The sequence below is a fragment of the Antennarius striatus genome, chromosome 18, assembly GCF_040054535.1.
Source record: "Antennarius striatus isolate MH-2024 chromosome 18, ASM4005453v1, whole genome shotgun sequence".
Classification (NCBI taxonomy): domain Eukaryota; kingdom Metazoa; phylum Chordata; class Actinopteri; order Lophiiformes; family Antennariidae; genus Antennarius; species Antennarius striatus.
The window spans coordinates 13125001-13149708 of record NC_090793.1 but is presented as its reverse complement, the minus strand read 5'-3'; the positions used below and the strand labels follow the sequence as shown (position 1 = coordinate 13149708).

At 38.2% G+C, this 24708-nt stretch overlaps 1 protein-coding gene across 3 annotated transcripts in view; it reads left to right on the top strand.

The window, feature by feature from the left end:
* pde1cb (phosphodiesterase 1C, calmodulin-dependent b) overlaps nucleotides 1-24708 on the top strand; it is an 84722-nt gene that overhangs the window by 59205 nt on the left and 809 nt on the right. For 2 of the 3 annotated variants that reach the window (XM_068341528.1, XM_068341527.1), the window contains 15 exons: nucleotides 5480-5593; nucleotides 7203-7385; nucleotides 8435-8501; nucleotides 8635-8751; nucleotides 9269-9409; nucleotides 11329-11429; nucleotides 12030-12158; nucleotides 12973-13074; nucleotides 17052-17172; nucleotides 18878-18959; nucleotides 19103-19223; nucleotides 20588-20763; nucleotides 21739-21969; nucleotides 22374-22436; nucleotides 24516-24708. The exon at nucleotides 24516-24708 is cut by the window's right edge and continues 809 nt beyond it. In XM_068341528.1, the coding sequence (XP_068197629.1) occupies nucleotides 5480-5593; nucleotides 7203-7385; nucleotides 8435-8501; nucleotides 8635-8751; nucleotides 9269-9409; nucleotides 11329-11429; nucleotides 12030-12158; nucleotides 12973-13074; nucleotides 17052-17172; nucleotides 18878-18959; nucleotides 19103-19223; nucleotides 20588-20763; nucleotides 21739-21969; nucleotides 22374-22436; nucleotides 24516-24532 (1765 nt within the window). In that variant the 3' untranslated portion in view covers nucleotides 24533-24708. Of the gene's footprint in view, nucleotides 1-5479; nucleotides 5594-7202; nucleotides 7386-8434; nucleotides 8502-8634; nucleotides 8752-9268; nucleotides 9410-11328; nucleotides 11430-12029; nucleotides 12159-12972; nucleotides 13075-17051; nucleotides 17173-18877; nucleotides 18960-19102; nucleotides 19224-19378; nucleotides 20136-20587; nucleotides 20764-21738; nucleotides 21970-22373; nucleotides 22437-24515 lie in introns of those variants that run through there. The other variant, XM_068341529.1, reaches the window with a different exon arrangement.

Below are 24708 nucleotides of genomic sequence, written 5' to 3'. Positions count from 1 at the left end.
ATCAGATGCCAGCTAATTGCAGAGCCACATGAAAGACAAACAATCAAAATCACACTCACGCATATGGACAATTTGATCAAGTGAAATGTACCTAAGATACAAGTTTTTGGAGATGGGAGGAAGCCGGAGAACGCGGAGAGAACCCACGCAGAACAAACTTGTCACAGAAAGGAATTGAACCCACATCTTTCCCTTGTCGGCACGGTCTGGAACAATCTGGAACCTCTCAATAGAAACAAAGTTATCTGTAAAGTCTTTGTGTGAACACGTTTCACTGAAGCACCTCAGGTTGCATTCGCGGTACTTTCTTTGGCTCCGGACAAGTCCATCTAGCTCCTCCATCGTATAGCGAGCGATCTTACGTTTCCCATAATAACTGTAGGGAAGAAATTGGTCTTTTCTTTTCTCCAGATTCATCTAATCTCTACACCAGGTCTCTCAGCTTGGCTGTTTTCTTTTTCTCCTAAAACAGAAAATATAAGTCTTTTGTGACTAGGTCACATTGTGACATCATCATAATCATGATGGGAGCTCAGGCTGTGAGTAGAATAGGAAAAAAACATGGAGGAGAATACTTTATTGGTGGTACAATGAAGAAAAAGGCACAATACCTAGATAAGATGAAGAGTGTGAGATTTGTTTGTTGCAAATTTTATGAGCCCATGGGCATGTTGTAATGTTAATGCTAAAAAAAATGTGCAGTCGTAGTACACCTAATTATCATGATCATCTTCCATTCAGTGTCCTTCACCATGTACACCTCCAAGCAGAATTGCATTTTGAGACATTGAACATGTTGCTACACCTTGATTCCTCACTGCATGACAGGTCAAGTGTACGTGTCTGGATTTTTCTCTTTTTGGGTTGATGGATGAATTTCAACAGCATGATCTAGGAGTTCTGGCAGGACAACCTCTACTCAGTGACCCCACCAGGCTGCAGCTGTCAGCAAAATATTGAGCTGTCAGACAAGACACATGACAAAGTAAATCCATGAAACATAGATCAAAGATCCTGAACTCAATCTATAGAATCGCTCAAGGCTGTGAGCTTTTCTGCAGCTTCAATAAGCTCTCCCTACGTACAGGTGGCATAGGTATATAAGAGATTGACGCAAAATTAAGTACTAGCTTGCAGTTTTTAGTATGATATAATTTTGCTTTCCTGCTCAGGAAATTAACTGACACAGATATGTTTGATTTGCTGAAAACTGAAACATTCATGCACAAAAATTAAATGTTTAAATTAATTTCTCTGCTTCAAGGTTTATTGTGCAGCATACAAGCAAGAACAATAAATCTGTTGTTGAAGGAAAGAGTGAAGCCTTCTGCAGTTTATGTGCCAGAGTTTGGCAGGATGAATCACACCATTTAGGCAGATCTGGTTGGCTGACTTATTTTTGGCGAGGCGATGTTTATCGTGGGTCTGAAATTTTCAGGAGTTGTTTGAATTTGTCTCTCTCAACCATCTGAATTGGCAGTATATTTTTGCAATGTAGTTTGTAGCAGGAGTAGTTATGTCTTACCATCTGTTGCTTTTCTCATCATATGCTTTGCCCCTAGAATCAGAGGATCTTCTTTTTTTTAAAGAATTTTATTTTGTTAATTTCCATGGGTGATTTTAATTAGATACCAAAATGAGCATCAAACCACTTTCAAAGAAGGGAAAAAAAGAAAACAATACCAGATTGTCATTGATATCTGAATTCTATTCAAATTTCATCAACATAAAATTTCTGTTGACTTCAATGCCTCTTACAGTACAATCCGAACTGTATGTGTGGTAAAATGTGAATATGTAATGCATAAATCAACAATGGCTTACTTTTTACTTTTAAAAAAAAATTGTTAGAGCCTGCAAACATGCACACAACTGGTGGTTGTTTGCCAAAACAAATCAATTACTGTATTTTAAATGGCAAAGAACTAAGATGACCCAGCCATTTCATCTTTACTTAGGAAGCAAATACTGTAGGCTTTGTGGGGTGAAAAGGAATTGAGCCTATGTCTATTGAGGTGTGTAGCAAGGCTGATGTCTTCACTTTGTGCTGACGTGACCTTGTCTACGCACTAAAAACATGCTACATGTGCTCTCAATGTGCATGTGTGGTAGTCTATCCTAGGATGTATGACGGATTGAATACATAAACTTGTAATTCTTATTTGTTACTTTACCAAGGGAGTGACTTACTCAATATTAGCTTGCACATAATTTAAACAAACCATTAAGATGTTACAATGATGATACATATCTGATAAGCCTGAGATGAAACTGGGTTGTTTAGTCTGAAACATGATTGAGGGGTCTGTAACATACAGTAATGGTTCAACAAAATTACTGGTATATGGGCCACATTCTGAAGTTTGTCTTTGAGGGCTTCACAATTTCAACTGAAGATGAGGTCTGCTTTTGCTGACTCTTTATTGTAAATAATGTACCCATAAAATTGTTAAAATGATGGCAGAATCTACTAAGACTATTTCTGCACAGCCCTTAAATGATTCTCCATCCAAAATCTAGTTTTTTCAGAATGGCATATTAAGCAATTCATTTGAATTTCGACATGAAAACTACTGCAAACTAAGTAGCAATATTCATTCTTTCAAGTTTCATGTATGCTTTTTGCAGGACAGCACTTTCGTCATACGTATGAAATATTATTAAGGTCTATTAATATCTAAAAATTCTCCACTGCCAGTTTTACATTTATACCTGCCATCAATGCAGTGTATCATTCCATAGAAATAGTGGTTCATAAACGTATGTTTCATACAGACTTATTGTATTCTGAAATCCAAAGTCTGAAACAATTATGTGATTTTTGCACGCTATTTTAATATTGGTTACTGTTCAATTTACTTTGCAAATTGGCAACGCTGAGTCTCTCATCTGCAATGAGTTTTCATGGTTTTTAGATCATGTGGGTATATGTTTTGTATTTTGACAAGCACCACCACCAGACGATCATTTGCTTGGATTGCTCTGCACAGGAGTTACTTTGGTTCACACCAGCACTGTGTTGCCTTCTTGGTCAATGGCAGGAAGTGAAAATGAGCCAGTTTTATTTTTGGCTGGCTTAGATATCGAGTGATAGCACTGTGCTGCAGTTTTGTTGTGTTTTCTGTGCGTGTGTGTGTCTGTGTGTGTGTCTGTGTGTGTGTGTGTGTGTGTGTGTGTGTGTGTGTGTGTGTGTGTGTGTGTGTGTGTGTGTGTGTGTGTGTGTGTGTGTGTGTGTGTGTGTGTGTGTGTGTGTGTGTACTTAATTGCAAAGGATTTATGATTGGTTCTGTTTCACTAAAATAGTTTTTTTAATGGCATTATCATTTTTGTTCTTTTTTCCTGCTTCTTACGCCGCATTAAAATAATTATCTGTTTCTTTCATGTAAATACTTAATTATGATTAACAGCATTCAATTGTGAGACTTAAATTCTTCATCAATGTCATTTTATTCGTTATTGTATCAATGTAACAAATGGGAGGCACTGTGCTAAAGGTGGCGGCGTATTTTTTTTCCTTTGCTTGTGCATTAGCAGGGAAACTCACTGGCACACAGATGTTCTTAATAACCATCATTACTGGCAACCAAAGCACATGCACACTGATTCTACAGTTGAAGATTACTGTTCATCCGTTTACTTCCCTATGATTCCTAAAATAGCCTGCACTGGTTTAAAAGAGATATTTCAGCATGTGAAGCAGCTGTTGTTTTAGTTAATGGCATTATGAGTTTTAGACCCTCAGTACTGCGGCGGATCAGTTTCTGTAAATCCACTCTAATTATATTTACACAGTCATACCAATGGTAATATTTCAGTCATCAACAGGTGGCGATAATATGCAAACAAGTTTAAATGTTCAGCAAAATCAGGCAAGGAAACTGCAAGCTAGTTAATGTAGATATCAGTGATGTTGAACTCAAAGAATTGCATTTAAATAAGGTTGGCACTTTATAGATTGTGTACCTTCACCAAAGTGTATACCTATAATTCATACTATAGGTATACACTTATAGGCAGAGGCAAAAATCATCTGCACAGCACATATATTACAACTCAAAGACTGTTAACAGAGACCAAAACTGCAACTGTAACTTTTGTTTGCCAGAAAAAAAAAGGCAGATTTCTGTGGTTAGTTTAGGCTCTGCCTGTCCTGCAGTTCTTGGGATGTTATTACTGGATTGTCCACCACCATCCAGACAGGTATCTTATGAAACTATTAGATGAAAGACCTTCATGACTCCCAGAAAACAGTTTTATCTTTTTGCATATTTAGATGAGAAGACAAAACAGTTTCCATTTGGCATCAGTTCTGTGAAACATCTTAGCAGATGTTTCTGCATTGATTTGGTAATTATGACATTACGGCTCATTTTTTAAGTAGACTTAAGTAAATTAAGTTAATCTATTACACTATTACAAAGTATACAATAAGACAGTGGTTCAGAGTGAACCCTTGCAGTCATGTGGAGTTTAACTGCATGTTATTCTTCTTTTCAGCAGATAGCTTACATCAATATTTGAAGTAACAAAATACACATAGAGCTACAAACACAAGTGTATTAATATAAACAATTTAAACAGAAGAAACACATTTTTTATCAGTACACTTATACTACACTTAAATTATTTAAAATTTGATGTCACAAATTTCAACTATTTATTTAGTTTCGTGGACAAATATACAAAGCTGTGGTACCTTATTATCTTGAATGTTGTTAATTACTGTGGAAAAACTCAAAATAATAAAAATTGAAGCTTTGATAAACCAATCCAAAACAGTGAGGGGCAAAACATGTGACACAGACCCAGTTAAACAAAGGAAATCTTATAACATGGAATCATAGATGGTGCTTAAAGTTCATATTGAAGCATCTTCTTGCAGTACCAAAGCTGTTTCAATTTGAAATAGCTTCCAACAATACGGGCACAGTCCAGGCAGTCTGCACACCTCAAAGATCTGCAATTTTTAAAATTAATAGACCTTTCATACAGCAGACATTTGGATTCATTTTGTAAAAGATTAAATATAATATAAATATACACTATTAAATATAAGGGTGGCATAGTTCCAAGTGTCCCTGTCATGAGTCAGAATGCACAGTACCACAGCATTGGATCTGGCACTGGTAAGTGAACCGCAGTCCCTCTGAATGTTGTTAAATGATCTGACCTCCAGATCTTAAAAGGACAAAAAACAACAGTCTTCCTTTAAGGGGTAACAGAATATAGAGGTTTGTCAATCAAAAATGTAGCTTCATTTTATTGAGAAAAATTTATTTTATTTACCATCTATTACTTTGTAACATTGTGATTTATGCCAGTAGGCCTGAATTACTGTATGTCTAAACAGATGAAAAAGAGTCTTGTGCAGCAGGAACCCACGCCAAATGAATCCAATATCAGCTACAATTAATTCATCATGTCAAGAGGGCCAGGTAGTAATCCCATTTGTTAAATGACTGTTGAATCTCTGTTTTAGATTAAGATGTCTGGTGAAGCAGCTGGAGAGAGGAGAGGCTTCCCTCACTGACCTCAAGAAAAACCTTGAGTATGCAGCATCGGTGCTGGAATCTGTTTACATCGAGGAGACAAGGTAAGAAAACAGTTGGCTTTTACGGGGCAATACATTTTTACATGGTACAGAACAACAGCATAGCACAAATAAAAACAAACTTTGAAATATGAATTACTGTCATTACTACAGCAATTAGCACTTTCTGTAGTACTTATTTTCATATTTACCATTTTGTCTCTGGTAAGCCGTGATGTCTCTCTTATAATGAATGATGAAACAGACATGTAACATGGAAATGTTGCATTTCAAAAAGAACTGGAAACGTTGGTGATTTTAAACCATTTTTAGATATACTCAGCCACACCAAAATTCATCTCAGCACCTGCAAAAGTAGTTTTAGAATATTGTCATTTTGGATTAATTATAATCCTTTTATTATTTGTGTTATTGCTAGTAGGCAAGTCACTAAATCTAACAAAAGAGGACTAACGTGATTTTAGAAAATGATGATATTAATCCTCATATAACTTTCTGACATCATCTAATCTTTTTACTTTGAAATGTCTTGGTCCTTATGATCCTCTTTAAAACAGTTGTATTGTATAAAACCTTTGATTGATCTTTCTTATCCATTGTTATTTTTATTTCTTGCATTAGAAATGTTGTGTTTCTGGTCAATAGGTTCTGGAGCCTCAGACACAGACTGTAGCATGAAATATTTCCAAACCTACTGTCACACCCGAACTAGGACTTGAACCCAAATGCGTGATTCATTAAGTGAAGTTCAAATCAATAATCTTTAATAATAAAGTACCAGCTGAAAATCACTCTCACTGAGGTAAATAAATTACAACATGACATGGAGCAATGTTTCAAAATAACACTAGCAAAGCATCAAACAATAGTAATCGAAGAATTATATAACCTGACAAGATGCGAGACATAGACTGGCACTGAGTTTTTGGAACAACAATCAAGACACATTGGTCCAACACAAAGGAAGACACAGACAATTAATTTATTCCTTCCGAAGACACAAACTAAGAAAGCAATTCTTCACTGCCAAATCCAAGAAAAGTCACAGAACGATTGTTGTTATAGAGATAATTGTGCTGTATTATTAAAGTTAGGGAGTATAGAAGGTGGAAGCATGTCTGTAGTTAAGGACAGATCCAGAATTCCAGACAAACCCAGGCTTATGGCATTATATAAGACTCTGATCATCTAGATCCCACCAGATTAGGGCCAACGATAGCATGACCACTCCAGGATGGAGGATGATAAACTGTCCAGTGCAGAATCCATGTAGTACTGTGATTATCAGTGTGATGTGAATGCTTTTGCTGTAAGACTGTGTATTCCATTGAGGGAGTGCAGACAAACAGGCTTTGCTCTTAATCCCCTGTACATGTCAACATAAAAATTTAGCTGTGTGAAATTATGTCACACAATTGGATTCGAATCTCCGTGGTGTTTCAGGAGTCCTGCAATGTTTGCTGTTGCATAAGAGCTGATATTATTTGATGGGAAGCGTTGGGATTTGAGTTTGATCCCCTGTTAAAGAAAAACCCTGATAATTCATTAATGTTCAGCCTTGAGTCCCTGCATTTACCTGCCCTTTCATCCTTTGTTTGTTTTGCATGTGTTTCGTACTTTACCTTGACTATCTCCCTTCTTCCACTTTTAGACGTTTGGTGGACACAGAGGATGAGCTCAGTGACATCCAGTCAGAGTCAGTGCCCTCAGAGGTGCGGGACTGGCTGGCGTCTACTTTCACCCGCCAGATGGGCCTGATGCTGCGACGTAATGAAGAAAAACCTCGCTTCCGCAGCATTGTTCATGCTGTCCAGGCTGGCATTTTTGTAGAGAGGTAAACATGTGTAAAGAGGCACACTCAAATACCGGCAAGTAATAATTAGTGCTAAATAATTCATATGGATTGTAACTATTTTTGCTCCTGTGAAATACTGTCTCATTGGTCAATTCTCGCCAGTGTAGCCTGGAGCCACCTAAAGCAGTGGTACCGGTATGTTTACAAATAGATAACACATTTCATTTGGAGTTTCTGTTCTTACGTTATGTTATAGCCATTTTTGCAAAGCAAAATGAGTTCATGTTTTGAATTCTGATTCTCTAACCCTCAGGCACTTGTTGAGATGTACTCATTCCAGTGTGAATATGACTTGGTTTACAATGGCATGGTCCTTCAAAATTTCAATCTGTTGGAAAAATGTGTGCATCCTCTGCACAGTGACTTGTTCACCTGGTTAAACCATACATCATCACAAACTCAGCAAGCTTGGCTAAGCACAATCATTCAGAGAGTTGCATTTGTTCGAGCCAGTGAGCCTAAAGAGATAATCTTTCTTAAGCTGTTATCACAGAGGGTATTATATTTTCAGGCATTTACAATGAAAACACTCAGACTGATGAAAATAGATACGTAAGACACTTGAGTCTAAAAAAAACAATAAATCTTGAAAGTGGAAAACAATTCCTGTTCTGACTAAATAGTCGCTTGAGCATTAAGTTGCATCCATAGAAATTATTTAAAGATATGCTCTTGGAATTATGACATCGTTTGATGTATATTGAACACATTACAGAACACTGAGCATTGTACACCAAATTGTTTGCCTTCTAGCTAATATTAGTTTCATGGAGAATTGCACATTTCATTCATCACATCATGATGAAACCAATCTACTTATTATCTCTCATCTTTACAAATTCTTGAAGCAGAAAAAAGGACCTGTGGACTTTGTGGGCACTGTTTCATATTGATTGTGCTGGTTTTAAGGTTTATAGTGAGGCTTAGTGGGCATCCTTCCAAGCAGTAGTTTGAAGGCCAGTAGGGTAACTTCTGGTGTTTACACTCAGGAGTAAGATACAAGTAATGTTTTTATCTTATCCAAACAGGATGTACCGACGTACCTCCAATATGGTGGGACTCAGCTACCCGCCTTCTGTCATATCCGTGCTTAAGGTATTAATGTGTGTACATGCATCTTTGCAAAAGCACAGATAAGAAATAACAATTGCATACAACTGTTCATGTGCACATTGTATATTTATAAGAACTTGGTTTATTAAATTTTTAATTCTTCTTTCCAAAACAGAATGTTGACAAGTGGTCATTTGACGTGTTTGCGCTGAATGAAGCCAGTGGTGAACATGCGCTGAAATTCATATTTTATGAATTGCTCACAAGATACGACCTGATTAGCCGGTTCAAGGTAAATCCACTAGGACATAACATAGCTAACATATCATTTCAATATCATTTGCTTGACTTCACAACTAAAAATATTCACTATAAGCCATTATAACCTTCAGGATTCCCGATGCCTAATGTGATGGAAGTGACTTCTCTCTGCCTCTTATGTTATATTTTGTATTGATGTATTTCAACAATGACCATAATACGAGGGGGGGATGGACATACTTCATCTAATGTGACAGAGGAGTTCATTTTCCGCAGCGTCGTAGGGCTTAGGATACTTGAAGTGACAGCATCTGAGAGTAAATGACAACTACATGAATATGTAATCATAGTCTGTGGTCACTTAAATCCTTCACAACACAGGATGTTTATGACATGAATTTCAGAGGTGACTATACATCGAAAATGTATGCACATATCATTTAAATAAATAAACGGCTTTATTTTATTTATTTATTTTAGTTTTTGCCCTGTTTTTTCTTTTCTTTTTTCAGTTCTCGGTCATGCACTGTTGTTTTATCTGCCAACAGATCCCGATCTCTGCTGTGGTGTCATTCATAGAGGCTCTAGAAGTGGGATACAGCAAACACAAAAACCCCTATCACAACCTGATGCATGCTGCTGATGTCACACAGACTGTACATTACCTGCTGCTCAAGACTGGCATGGTGGTGAGTAGGATCAGTTGGAAACCTACTCACTAGAAACCTACAGAAACCAGTCACACATACATGTGTTGCTAGGGAACCTTAGTCTTAGTGATGTTATCCACACACTATTCAGAGCATCTCTATGAGCTGCTACGTATATGCCAGCCTAATTACAGCTTTCAAGATATGCAGCTACTAAATATGGCTTTTTTGCGCTTTTTTTCCATGGACTCTCAAGATGAAAAGCCCCTTTTCTGAGAGTCGTTTTGAGAATATCAACCCAAGATTCTAAGACAGCATGTGGCAAATTATTTGTTATTGTCTCAACATTTTATTAACTTCTTTCCATAACTTGCTTCACTTGGTCTTTATATTTTTTATTTTGCCTATATTTCACTCCCTGCCACCAGAGTAGGGCTTTCAGATTCTGACATTATAAAAAAACAAAAAAAACAAAACCAAAACACAAGCATCACCAGAGCTAGGGTCAAAGCCCCCAACCAGCCGGCCCATCCTTCCTCCATTGTTTTTACTTAATCACCTTAATAAGACTGCTGTGACAGCTGTCGTGACCGGTTTCTATGGGCAGTGCCTTACTTAGTAAACCATAACACTGTTAGAACCACAGGCTCTTGGGAGAGCAGGAGAAAAGTATCTATCTTATTGTTGGCCCTCTAGGTTCCATTAAGAATCAGCAATCAAGAGGTTATTCATAAAGTCAACCCCATGAGGAAATATACAAAGGGATGGATCGGCCAGCCTGCTGCCACCCGTGCACCCACCCCTCCCTTTCCCCATGTTCTTAATGGCTTCTCCACCCCCCCCCACCCCACCCACTTGATTAGTCACCACTATCGACTTGGCTTCCAGGTCTAAATCCCCACTCTGTGTTTGTGAGTGCACTCACATAGATGCACATCTCAGAGGAAAATGACCACTCATAGGTGTGTAAATGTAGCATGCATTCAAAAATAATTCATGGACTTCCACTAAAGAAAGCATATATACAGCATATACTGATACAACCTTTATTATTCATGTAGAGTTGGTCACTGATACTTACATGATCACACGGTCATTTTGAATGAATATTTTTTGGGTTAGGGTTTGGGCAGTGTGTTCTTTGAAGATCAGATAAGAACAGGAATGAAAAACATTAATCCTCTTGTAGGTCATTTATCTTCTTTTCCTTTTTTACACTGATGAAAACAAAATTTTAGGTGGATAGCATAGAATCTGAAAAAACAATAACAAATATTGCATATATGTAATATATACATATATATATGTGTGTGTATATATATATATATATGTGTGTATATATATATACACACACACACACACACACACACACACATATATATATATATATATATATATATATATATATATATATATATATATATATATATATATATATATATATATATATATATATAAAATTCTATTTATATTCATTAACAAAGACACTTCAAATTGAGCCACTGTCAGAAAGGGAAGAATAAGGAGGAGTGTGACAGTGACAGCTGTAAATGTTACACTCAACAGTGCTTGTCTCATCTAAAGTTTCCTTTTTATTTTGCTGACCTTTTCTCCATTTTCTCCACATGTCTCCTTTCATCCACGACTCTAATGTATTCCTTTTGTCAAAAACCTCTCTTTTTATCCCTTGCATCACTTTTCTCCTTTCCACTTTCATGACTTGATGAACCATTCCCTGCTTTCTCCACTTTTTCCATTCACTGGCTTCTCATTTCTCTTCTCTAATTTCTGTCTGTTCTTTCCTCTTGTGTTCATTACTTTCCTGTTTTCCTGTCTTTTCCATCTCGTCACTTCCCCTCCTCAACACCTCTCCCACATCTGTATACATCTATTAATCTTCCCCTCCTCCTGCTCCCTTATCTACCCCCTTCAATCTTTTTCCCTTCCTTTGCCTCTAGCATTGGTTGACTGAGCTTGAGATCTTTGCAATGATCTTTGCTGCTGCAGTGCATGACTACGAGCACACGGGGACCACAAACAACTTCCACATCCAAACAAGGTAATGGATCATAAATTAAACATGCATGACACCAATCAATGTTTTCATTTGCAGCAAGGGGCCTTCACATCGACACTGAGATTGCTTATAGTGCAGTAACACAGGAAGGACAGAGGTCTGAACCAACTCCTCTGTTCCAAAAAGCTTTTGTTGTAGTTATTATGAGGAAACATAATGTGTTAATACTCACCATTTCATTCTGTCTGTATGTTTTACTTCCTTCAAGAAATTGTCCAAATTGTTTTTAATTCAAAACCTGTAAGTAAATGCGTATACACTTTACTGTTCACAATGTGTTTGGGAGAAGGAAACCATCTTGGTTGTATGATATATTTTATTTTCAAACAAATTAATGGGTTATTATATAATTTAATCTTCACTTCTTCTTCACTTCTTTTTGCAGTGGACAGTTTCCACGGGCTGAATAACAATAAGAAGAGTTTACTTTTCAATTGTCTGATGCTTTATATCTTTGATACTCATCTTCTTAAGATTTAATTACACATTTTACTGATAATTGAATTATAGCACCATTCAATTAACATCCAACACTGCTTTATAAGCTGTTCTCTCCAACATAAACCAGTTTCTCTTTGACAGGTCAGACACAGCTATCCTGTACAATGACCGCTCAGTGTTGGAGAGCCACCATGTCAGTGCAGCGTACCGCCTACTGCAGGATGATGATGAGATGAATATCCTCTGCAACCTGTCCAAAGATGACTGGAGGTCAGCCTGACAAATACATGCACTCGGATTGAATGCAGTGCAAACTTTTGTTTTGTGGAAGACACTAATAAATAGTGGTTATCAACAACATTATCTGGAGGTACAGACCAAAAGCTGTGACCAGATACAGCTAAACATTGTTGTATTCCACATCCATTAACATCTATTGACATTCAGATTGGAGACATCAGGAGACTCTGATTCTGAGGATGACTGGCTTTCACATCAACAGTCTTAAATTTTCTTGCTCATGTTGATATTTTCAGCATGCAAGAATGATGTGAATAATGTTGAATGAAAATTGGCATCCACTCATATCTATTTGTAACCTTGTTGCAATCATGTCACATTTGATGTGAACACAGCATCAGAGAGACAGTAATGGAAAGGGTTAAAGCAATTGAAAGAGCTGACTGACAGCAAGAAGTATACTAGTAGATAATAGAAACACCTTTTGACAGATGGACAGGCAGACATGAGGTGGAAACCAAGTAGGTTGACAAATACAGATTCACTGTGTGATAGAGAGAGAATAACAGCTCTGCTCAGTAGAATCAAATTCACACAAAGTTGAATTTCCATCAGCTTTGTACATGAAAATAACCATTATGTGTGAAAATACATACATTAAAGGGGACATGGCTGTAATATGATACCTGGACCATGTCAATACAAATTGTTTAAATAGCTCTCATAATCTATTTAACTGCTTTTACTTACCAGAAATGAATATGCCTTTATTACACATGACTGAGAACGATTATGATGAATCACATGGAACATCCTTTCCTGCCCTCTCTCTGTTTTCATTCAGAGAGCTGCGGGCTCTGGTGGTGGAGATGGTGCTAGCCACAGACATGTCCTGCCACTTTCAACAGGTGAAGGCCATGAAGAACTCCCTTCAACAACCTGAGGGGTTAGTCATATTTTCTTTCACCACTGTTCATACTGCCATTACCTAACTTCTTCATTAACCTTTCCATCCTGATCGCTGTTTACTAACCACATCAGTTTATAACCCAATGCTTCTGCCCTGCAGGATGCCACAAACACTAAAGTTTTTATCAAATTAGTTGCTAACATAATAAGAGAGGGTGTCGGCTGATTAAGTTTTGTTCGATAAAAATATTTCATTGGCAAATAATATCAAAGGTCATGCATTATTCAGCACAGGTATACAGTATTTTGAGACACACTCTCTCAGGCACAACCTCAGGGTAGTTTGTCTTTCTGTGCTGGCAGTCTTCAGCAGAGTTATAGTGGACTCACACCCGATTCGGCATGATGAAATGTTTTTGTCCACAGCAATGATAAAAAGTCTGTGGTAGAAATATTGCAGGCAGGTGTTTGATGGCACACTGCAGGCCTCTGCAATAAAAATCACCAACTAGGGTAGGTGGTTACTGAGTACAGTGGTACCTCTACTTTACGAAATGAATTGGTTCCGGAAGAAATTACGTAAGTAGAACATTTTCAGGTGATGTTATAAGAATAAGAAAATTGAGGGGGTACACTGATAACACCTCTTACTCTTGGTATTATGTCACACAATCCCATAACTTAGAGTGTACTGAGACCTGATCATTACATCATTGTGCTTAGAGGGAGTGCACTCTTGCTTCAGTTCATGTTAATAAATCTATTAAAATTGAAGAGAGTGCAGCCAGAACTAATAATTTAAATTAATTAATTGATGTCATATAGTTTTAGTTGTGCATCGACTGCAGCCCTAACTATGGAGCTGGCCTTCAGGCAGGCAGAGAAATGACGATGAGCCACTGTATCATGCCAGCTATCATGTGACATGATGAGTCATCACTGCTGGTGTGTCACCTACACTGACGATGCTTGTTGAACTTCAGGTGACTCTTCTTATAGTGACAAGGCCCCTCACTCTGCAAGGCAAAGAGCAGCCATCAGGAGACGGTGGATCCCAACAGCCCCTGCAACATTAAAATGATTGCACCATTCTTGCAATGGATTAATCTATTACTCCCAAGTTTCAAGAAAGAAAGATGACAGTATTTGAGTAATGTCTTATAAATAAAAGTTAGCATACAGATGAAGGAACATGGCAGTGGCTATACCCCCATATTAAATTATAGGGGCAGTTGATAAATAGCTTCCTGCAAACATGTTACGCTCGCTACAATGCATCTCTTTATATTTGTTCGTACAGCTCCAAACCAAACAGTGCTGAGTGGAGGGTAATCTTCTACTGCAAAGCAAACACACGTACGCGAATGAGAGATTGCTATCTGCAGGAAGCTGTAATGCTGAATAGACTGTAATGTGAAGTCATTTCAAGCCAGCGCCCTCCAGGCCTGCTAAGAGAGCACTTTAAGACCCAATCTGCCACAAATGGAATGAAATTAAATTTGAGCTCATCTGTCTCACCTCTGATTAACCTTGTGTTGTATATTTGTTGGTATGTGAATCTATTTTGCACATGTTTTCCATATCATCTGTTCATGCTTCCATCCATTTAACATGATATTTTGATATGGTTATCAGGCGACTCCTAAGACATGATTGGTGTCTGATGAGGTAAGATGAAGCATCTTCGCGCTGTGTCCCAGTGTAGAAAACGGATTAACCTAATCAAGAAGGATTGGTGAAAGGGGAATGTTTTTTTAAAAAAACAACGGCATGACAGTGAACTACATTCACTTTGGACTCCTGGCATGCTTCATTTTTACCATAAATGCAACCACTATTTTATGGTGAGTCATTGTCCTGCTGTCAGAACCACTTTGTTATCAAAAAGTGTACTCCTGTGTGAGTATGCAGCAGGTTTCCTCTGCTCTGTGCGAGTGTTGGTATGTTTCATAAACAATAATTCTTTATTATGGACAGCCTCCACCCGAGTCTTCTACTGCAAGCCAGCAGTGTTGGACTGGTGTACTCCATGGACGAGATGATGTCCATGAAATACCAGAGGAGAACAGGGGAATTTTCAATCTCCTCCCTGCTGAAATTCAAAAGATATAGAGGCAGTCGAGCGGGGAGACAATATAAGGCGAAGCTAACAGCTAGAGGCCAGAGACAAGTCAAGCCTTCCATTCCTTCATCATGGAGAATGTGAACTGACCAACATGCTAAACAAAATGACGATGCTGCGCAGGACTGAGCAGCGCTACAGGGAGACCAGCGTGTTTGTCTTCTGCAAGACATAGCTAACGGGCAATGTGCTAACGTTGAGCTGACCAGCTTCTCAACTAAACTGGGACACAAACACCTTAGGGGAGAATAAGGGATATGAACTAATTATAAATGCGAACAGTAGCTGGTGTCAACCAGGACATGTCAAACAATGCTTTGCAAAGGGATCTAGAGCTAACAACTGTAAGCATCAGGCCCTACTACTTGGGACTTGAGTTTTCATACGTCATAGTCCTAGCTGTCTACATTCCACTGAGGGCAGACCCTGAGACAGCACGTGGTACCATATGTGTCACCGCGTCTGTTCTTTAAGTACAGTAGTTCAATATTCAATCACGTCACCCTGGACACGTCACTACCAACAATGGCCCAGTGTGTAGACTGCCCACTGTTGGAGAACATAACAATTGATTAGTTATACACAAATGCCAAGGATGGACCAGATCTCCCTCAGGCCTCCGCTACTGAACAGGGAGAACCTCTTCGGCAAGTATTCAACCTCAGTCTGCAGCTTGGGTTGGTCCCACATTTGCGGAAAATCCTCCTGCATTGTCACTACCTAAAAGGGGATGCCCGACCGGCCACCCTTACATTCCACATGATGAAGATTGTGGAGCGACTGGTCCTGGAGCTCATGCTTTCACAGATGCGGGGGGTGATGGACCCTTTCCAGTTTATTTACCAGGCTCAGATTAGGGTTGATGATGAGATCCTGTACCTCCTCCATCACGTGCTCTCCTACCTAGATTTGCGGTTAGGGTGCTCTTTTTCGACTTGTTGAGCACCTTTATCCCCATCCAGCCCCAGCTACTGCACGAGAAACTGACCACCATAAGTTTGTATCCCCACCTAGTGAGCTGGATCACCAACTACCTGGCAGACAATCCCAAGTATGTTTAAATGGGAGACTGTTTGTCATCAGTGGTGACAGCAGCACGGAGGCTCCATAGGGGACCGTGCTTTCTCTCCTTCTCTTCTTCCACCTCAGACTTTAAATACAACCTGGGTATTTGCGACATGCAGATGTTCTCTGATGATACTGCAATTGTTTCATGTATCAGGGAGCTTGAGGAGGGGGAGTACAGGCAAGTGGTTCAGTGACGACCAAAGGAGAGAGGTAGTGACGAGGACCACACCTGTGTCAGCTCACATGTGCACACAGTCCTTGAACCTATGGTGTTTTATGATGCGGTTCTTGTAGAAACAGGAATATATTGTTGTATATGCCCAGATATGTCACGTTCTTCCCATTTTTATGACTTAGTCTTTCTGATTTAGAATTCTTGGAAATGCACATGTATCTCCTGACCCCTTCTTCTATCTCGGTATTTCAAATTTGTTTAAAATGTCTTCATGGTGTAGTTTTTGCCTCTAGCAGATGTTTTATCCACCATATGCTGCTTTATTCAACAAAATCCTCTTCAAACCGTGATTACGCAACAGTAATATCATTTCAGCTTACTATGGTTTGTTAAACCTCTGATAACTATTCCACTACATGGTGCATGCTTTACATTTGTATTATTAAAGAGAATAATGAAAACATTTTTGATTTCAAATTTATTTTCATTGACTTATTGAGACTTTTTTTTCACCTTGACAAACTTTCACATTATTCACTTCATGAACAAAAACAAACAACATCACTTAAAAACAACCCTCACTACTTTAAAATGTACCAGATCAAGAAATCAGATTAAGAAAAAAGTCTTTATGTGCTCTCTTTTGAAGCATCGACAAACCCAAAGCCCTGTCCCTGCTGCTGCACACCGCAGACATTAGCCATCCGGCCAAAGGGTGGGATCTCCACCACCGATGGACCACCTCCTTATTGGAGGAGTTCTTCAGACAGGTGAGTTGAGGTACTTTGAGTAAAACAAGAGGGGGTAATTAAGACAAGATGAGGGTTCAAATGCATCTAAAGATGCACACAATAAATAATAAATTATGATGTATGATATCATATCAATCAATCAACAAACTTTTATATGTAGAGCGCTTAATCACTTCAGACTTTTCTAAGTCCTTTTGTCAACACAGAAACTCAACAGAACCACTGAGAGCAAGCACAATTATCAGTGGCAGAGAAAGACTCCCCAGAGTAAAGGAGCCAGATAGCCGAAACTTCTGCCTCCAGTTCTACTCTTACAGACCTGACAGATTCCCAAAATCCCTGCAATAAATCTATTACTTTTATCAATTTTATATCTGGATGTATTAATTCAAAGAAAATGAAACTTACTTCAGTCATACTTGAAGTATCACCTCTTAAAAATGACTTCATACAGAAGCTCTAAACAGAGTGTCCTAGTAAACAAATCCACTATGCAAACATAGAAAATGAAAATGAAATACAAATGCTCTCAGTGTGATCATGAACATCCATCTAATTTTAACTGTTTTATGTTCAAATTAGATGTTTTGATCATGTTAGTTCAGTGGTTGGACCCAAATTATCCAATGCCTACCCAACAACATAAATAAATCAATAAAATAAATCAAACCTTTATTAATCCCCACAGGGAAATTGTGATTTTTTTAGTGTGAATATTTGAGCAGACAAATGTTATCAAACTAGCTGTGGGTTGCGAAATGATGAAATACCTGATTTGAAGTAGAGTTAGTTCATCTTTTTACACTGCCTTCATGTTGTGCTGCTGTTTGTTGATTCAACTGTTTGTCAGTCACAAATACGATATATTTTCTTTTATTTCCATGTTCATATACAGTGTATGTATTTTTATCACATAGTTGATGTGTAACATCAATATTGTGAATGACTATTTTAATATAGCGCATTGATTCCACATGAGTGGAATATGCCTTTTGTCATTTTAAAAAATAATTCCAATGCTTTTGGGTATAAATTCTAAACTGTGTTTGGTTAATGTCAGGAAGAAAGACGGATGGTAAAATGCATCTATTATTAATCCATATTAACATCATTATTAGTCTAGTTCTTATTGAAGCTGTTTTTACAGTACTTCTGTCTCTGGGGTTATGAATTGACAATAAATTGCTTCACAAAGAACATTGCCTCGCAACTCCAAATCTCAACCGTTGGCGATAAATCAGAAGAGAAAATGGAACTCATTTGTGGTTTAATAAAAATCAGGCCAGAGGCCAGTCAAGTCTAAAGTATGTTGATGGAAGTGTTATCTTGTGGAAACTTACAGTACACTGAATGTTGGCTGTGTGAGTATTGAGTCCTGCTCTGTGAGGAGTTTGTATGTTCTCCCTGTGTCTGAGGGGGTTCTCTCTGGGTTCTCTGACTTCCTCCCTCCTCAAAAAACATGCAGCTTAGGTGAGTTGGTCGTTTCCCAAATTGTCCATAGGTTTGAGTGTATGCGTGAGTGGTTGTTTGTCTTTCATGTGGCTCCGTGGTGCACCAGTGTCATGCCCAGAGTGTCCCCCGCCTCTCGCCCATAAATCAGCTTTGATAGGCCCCAGCAATCCGCAAAAGCGGAAAAACACACACACACACACATCACACACACACACACAAACACACACAACTGGTGGAATTCTTTGAACCGAGGCAACTGATCTATTTCCAGGGAGACAAAGAATCAGATCTCGGTCTGCCATTCTCGCCACTCTGCGACCGAAAGTCCACAATGGTAGCACAGTCCCAGATTGGTGAGAAATCCCTCTATTTTTTTCTAATTTAAAGTTAATAAAGTGCAGCTCTTCATTTCAGTCTGCATTCAAAATTTCAATAAAAACCAAGAACATGAGTGTGTATGAACTTGCATTAAGTTCTCTGATATGTTTGTTTCCAGGGTTCATAGACTTCATTGTGGTTCCCACCTTCACTGTGCTGACTGACATGATGGAGCGTATTATCACCCCACTCATCGATGAGGCTACTCATTCAGGCTTTGCTGGTTTGAGGCGGTCAAGGTGAGAGATTATTTGAAAATGAAGAATTACTAAATGACTGTGCTAATGAGCAACAGGACTACAAGGTGTAAGTCATTTTTAACCATCCAGTCTGGTTTATCAGGAATGTAGAATTTGGTGTCCTTACCCTTTACTTCTCACACATTTCTGAATAGCTGCTGGTTTTGTGACGTGATCAGACATCTCCAATAAAAGCGTATCCAATGGACATATTGAGAGCAGCAGATGAGTATTCCATGAGTAATCCATTTCCATGTGTGGAAATGACTCCACCTTTCATCAAAAAGAACCACACACCTTGAAATTGATATTTTATAGATGCAAGTCAAGCTCTCCCCTTGTCCTTGATCAAGAATGGGTGCTGGACCAGAATACACAAGAGCCTCAAGATATATAAGGAAATGACTTATCTCCACTGGCTTCATTCATTTATTTAGTTCTTCTCCAGTCATCAGCTAAATCAGGAATACACAAGGCTTTGAATCTAAACAATTTTGTCCGTGTGAACCGTCTTTTATTGGGTAACTTGAATTGGAATTATCCACCTACAGATGAATTTGAGTTTGTTATTTGTTTAGACTGTGTCGTTTAAGGTGAGCTGTTTAGAAAATGAGTCTGGCATGGCATCTTCCTCTGCACCTGCACATCAATACCAGCCTCCCTGTTCTCCTCAACAGCAGTCATTAGCATCACACAGTGGGCCTGCAGTGGAAGTCAACCAAGCGGAAATCTCAGATAGTGTTGCCGCTTGCGTAGCCTCTTTGTGCGTGAACACACCTGGGTGCTTGGACTTTTTCATCACAGCATTTATAGCTTCTTTCAATCAACTGTAACGATGTCTCCCTCTGTGTTTCTGTCTGTCTTTGCTTCTCCTGAAATCTGAAGGCTTTTTTAGCAAAGGTTCTGACTTCATCCACCACTTTGGTTTCTATTGAAATATTTCATCATGGTATTTGAGAGATTGTCATGTAGTTTGCTTCAGACATTGCTGTCAGCAATATGACTAAAAGGAGGAGGAATGATTCAGAAGAGACACACTTTAAAAAGAATGTAGACTTTTGTAAGAGACCTGACATCTGCCTGTTAGAAGCTGATTTCATTTCAGTTTTTAAAAATATATAATAATAAAATACTAAATCTAAAGCAAAACTTGAGGGTATTTTATTTGACTTTTAACAAATGTTAATGTGTTAGAATAGGATGGTCAACCTTACAAAAACGATACCTGACAAAAATCAAAAGATCCTTATAAGCATTTTATGAAGGTGTTGTTAGCATTTGTCCCAAACCCATGCTGTGTCAGTAGCACACACAGCTGCATGGCTGTATGAGCTGTAAAAATACCCTCTCAATTTTCTGTGCAGTCTGAACAGTATTTCTTCAGAGGAGACCAAGAGGCAGAGTGCGAAGAGCTCTGGCTCCGACAGCAGCTCATCAGGACAAAGTTCTCTGCTGACGGTGGATGTCAAGAACTTCAAGGCATTGTGGAATGAAGATGTGTATCAGAATAGAGAAAGGTGGAAAACACAGGCTTGTAAAGGTACAGTGCCTCCACTTAATCAAGAAAAAAATACAATCAAAACAGATGACTTTGAGGTCTTAGGGGCATGAGTTTTGCAGTAAAACAGATCTGTTTGAACAGATCATCAGATGGATTAGAATCAGAAAAGTCAGCTCATAAAGGTACAAAGCTCTTACCGCCAGCTATAATCTCAGCATCTGCTATGCTCTTGGTGTTTACTCTGCCTATAGACAGGGCAATTTCCCTGACATGTATTTGTCTAGGATTCTGTGAAGCATATGGAGATTAGTCCAACAACAGTTTTTATTTCAATGCAATTGAATCAAGCTGTCTCATTGTTTATCTGGTCATCCATTATAAAAGGTATATAATAATATAAAGGGTATATAATACAGTCAGTAATTGTTAAGAACTTAGCAACTTGTGTTCTGAACTTCAATTATCATTCTTCAATAAGATTACTGCAATATTTAATTTTTACTATTCCTGTGGTTGATTTGTATCATTCTCTTGCCTAGTTTTTGTTATATCTTATATTTTGATGCTCACTGCTCCATCTTCATTGTCTGCTACGAAAGCTGTAAAGAATTATCGCACTCTGTTTCTGCGGCACTAAATGTTAGACTGATAAAGTTGCAAACTATCTGACAAACATAGTGGAGCATGTAAGATCAAGATACATCCCAAAAACAGCTGTGAGTGTTAGATTCAACGGATGGACAAAAACATGACTCAAAATGAACAGAAACGTTTCTAAACAAACACTAAATATGCAGTTAAGCAGCTGTTTTCTTACGAATTCACTATGTCAACTTAAACGCTGATAAATATGGTTGCAGTTGTTCTGCAATGAAACAGCACATACAGAAATCTGCCTCACATCAGGTCTGAAAGAAAACAAGTATTCAACCACTGAGTTTAAGTAAGAATTAATTTGTGATGAACATGCTCACGTATAGGCTAACCTTTTAACTTTGCTCCATGCTACCTCAGAGTCAGAGGAAAGAGCTAAAAAAGAAGCAGAGGAACGAGCCCAGCAGGAAGATGCTATGGAACCCCAGGTCCAAACAGAAACAGGACAGCCTGAACCAAAGAAGGACAAATTAGAGGGGGAGGCACCCCAGTCAGAAGAAAGCAACAGACCGCCAGATGGTAACGCAGAGGAAACAGAGCAGAGGGCGCAGCCAGAGAGTGTCACACACAAGAGTCCTCCTCTGCAGAACGGTATATCCCATATTCTCTCCGTTTCCAAAGCCCAGAACATACCATAAGAAATAAGATTACTCTTGCTGTGCTAAACATACACTGTATTCAAATTCAAAGTAAATTAAAAACCTTACAAACTTCTGTATCAACAACTAAAATGATATTCTTCCTAAAATAATCATAATGGCATGTGTTTTATTTTTTAGAATGTACAGTGGGAGTCTGAAATTGTTCTGTGAGTTTGAATGAAGCTGTGCAGAATGAGGTTAAAGGCTGCTTTTTGTTTGTGGGGTTTTTTGTGTGCAAATTTAATCACAAAGAGAGGATGCCTTGAGGATTTTATTATCTAACTTATATCAAGTGCTAGTATCAAGTGTACCTCCATCAATTTAACAAATAACACAAGGTTTGGAACTTCTCAGGAGATCTTTCTGAAGGAACTGACTCTCCAGAGGCTGAAGAAAATAAGAATAAAGGAGTGGAAGGTAAGTTTATTATCCTGCAGCCCATGAGCACTGGCTAAATGAAGCTCTTAATGCTATTTTACAACCCCAATTCCAATAAAATTGGGATGTTGTAAAAAATCCAAATAAAAACAGAATTCAATGATTTGCGAAACCTTTTCAACCTATATTCAGCTGAATGTAAATAAAGGTTTATCTTATTTTATCTTATCTTAATCTTATCTTAATACACTACAAAGACAAGGTATTTAGTGTTCAAACTGTTTTTTTGAGAATATTCACAAACTTTGAATTTGATGCATCCAACACCTTCCAAAAACCTGGGACAGCGGCACGTTTACCACTGTGTTATAACACCTTTCTTTTAACCACACTCAATAAGCATTTGGGAACTGAGGACACTAATTGTTGCAACTTTGTAGGTGGATTTCTTGATTAATGTACAACTTCAGTTGCTCAAAAGTCTGGGGTCTCCGTTATATTTTGAGCTTCATGAAGTGCCATATTCAAGTCTGGGCAGCAGGCCGGTCAGTCTATACCTGCACGCTTTTATAATGAAGCCACAATGTTGTAAGATGTGCAGAATGCGGCTTGATATTGTTTTGCTGAAATGAGCTTGGTGTTTTTGATACATGCCTTTTGCTTTGCATGGTAGACATTTAACTTGCTGGACTTGCGCTAGCCGATCGCCACTACAACATAGGCGAAGTAAATTCCGGAGCAGCTACAAGGTTTTTAGCCTGTGTAGCCATAGTGGCATTCTTAGTTTTAGGAAAAAAGGCTAAAACTTACAACTTTTTTGGACTCGTGAAAATCCCCGAGCGATAACATAAGAAAACAAACTCTTTCTCTCGCCAGGCGGCGCTCATGCCGACGGAAATAGCCGAAGTGACCCGATCTCTCCCAATCATTAAATATGCACTCGGGTCATGACCTCCTCTCGTCCAATGAAAAAAAAAGGATTCTATTTTTACAAGCTAAACCCGCAAATCGGTGTACGACAAGGCGAGGACATTCGATCGAAAGAAAATGAGGATAGAGTGTTTTATAGTAGATTTTGTATTAAAATTCTAATTGAACAACAAATGGTGAATGCTGAGTGGGGGTAGGAGTAGTGACAGACCGATCAGAAGGCATACCAATGGTGTTGTCTAAGTCAAAGTTAAAATGTCTTCTAGTCCAAGTAAAACTTACAAGTAAACATTGAGTAATATTTTGTATGACTGTATCTTCACATAGTGAATGCAAGTTTTCAATTGTTGAATCTCACATTTATACCTGCATAAAGTAGGATAGAAATAAAGATAGTTCAGCTTGAACTGTTGACTTCAGTGTATTTTTGTAGGTAAACTGAACAGAAGATTTTGCCCTCAGAATGCACCAGAATGCAGGAAAACAACCCCGTTTTCTGAAAAATATTTCAATCTGATGTTTTTTGAGCGTTCCCCAACTTTCCCAGTCTTTTGTCGTCCCTATCCCCGCTTTTTCGGAAAGTGTTGTGGATATAAAATTCAAAATTAATGAATATTTGCAAACAAAAACAAAAAACCAAATTTGAACATTAAATATCTTGTCTTTGAAGTGTATTCAAAGAATATAGGTTGAGAATGATTTGATAATCATTGTATTCAGTTTTTATTTATGTTTTACACAGCATCCCATCTTCACTGGAATTGGGGTTATATTATGTAGAGAAAACTAACACAACCAACAATGAATAAATCTAAAACAAATCATGACGTCTATCTTTTGTACTGTTTTACAGATGACTTGATTCAACTGTGTTTATGTTGGGGGTGTATTTTGTGGTACTGTTTTTATTATTTTATATACAGGTTCATTTCATTACATTTGGATTCGCATTATTTAAAGAGATTGGAGCGACTAATAAACAGTGCCCTATAAACTGTATTTTCTGCACATACAGTACATGGTATTTTGAACAAAACAACTTATCATGTGAAACAAGCCACTTGAATTAATGTAAATTGACCTGAGGAGAAAACACATATTGGTTTATCATGAGATAGCGTCACAATCCGATTGTAATCTTATGTAAACTGTTAATACTGTATTCTTGCATTTTTTTCCCCACCTCAGAGGTAGTGATGGAATAACAACTTCTCCGCTGTCACACCGTGGGAACGGCCATCGTCTGGACTCTGCTGTCCTCTCGTGGACACCAAGAAACTGACACCTTAATTTCCTTCTTGTTTCACTGATCCGCTTCTTTTATGTTTCGCCATGTCTAGACTCCGATGCTGCTGTACGCAGAGCCTGTAGCTCTACCACA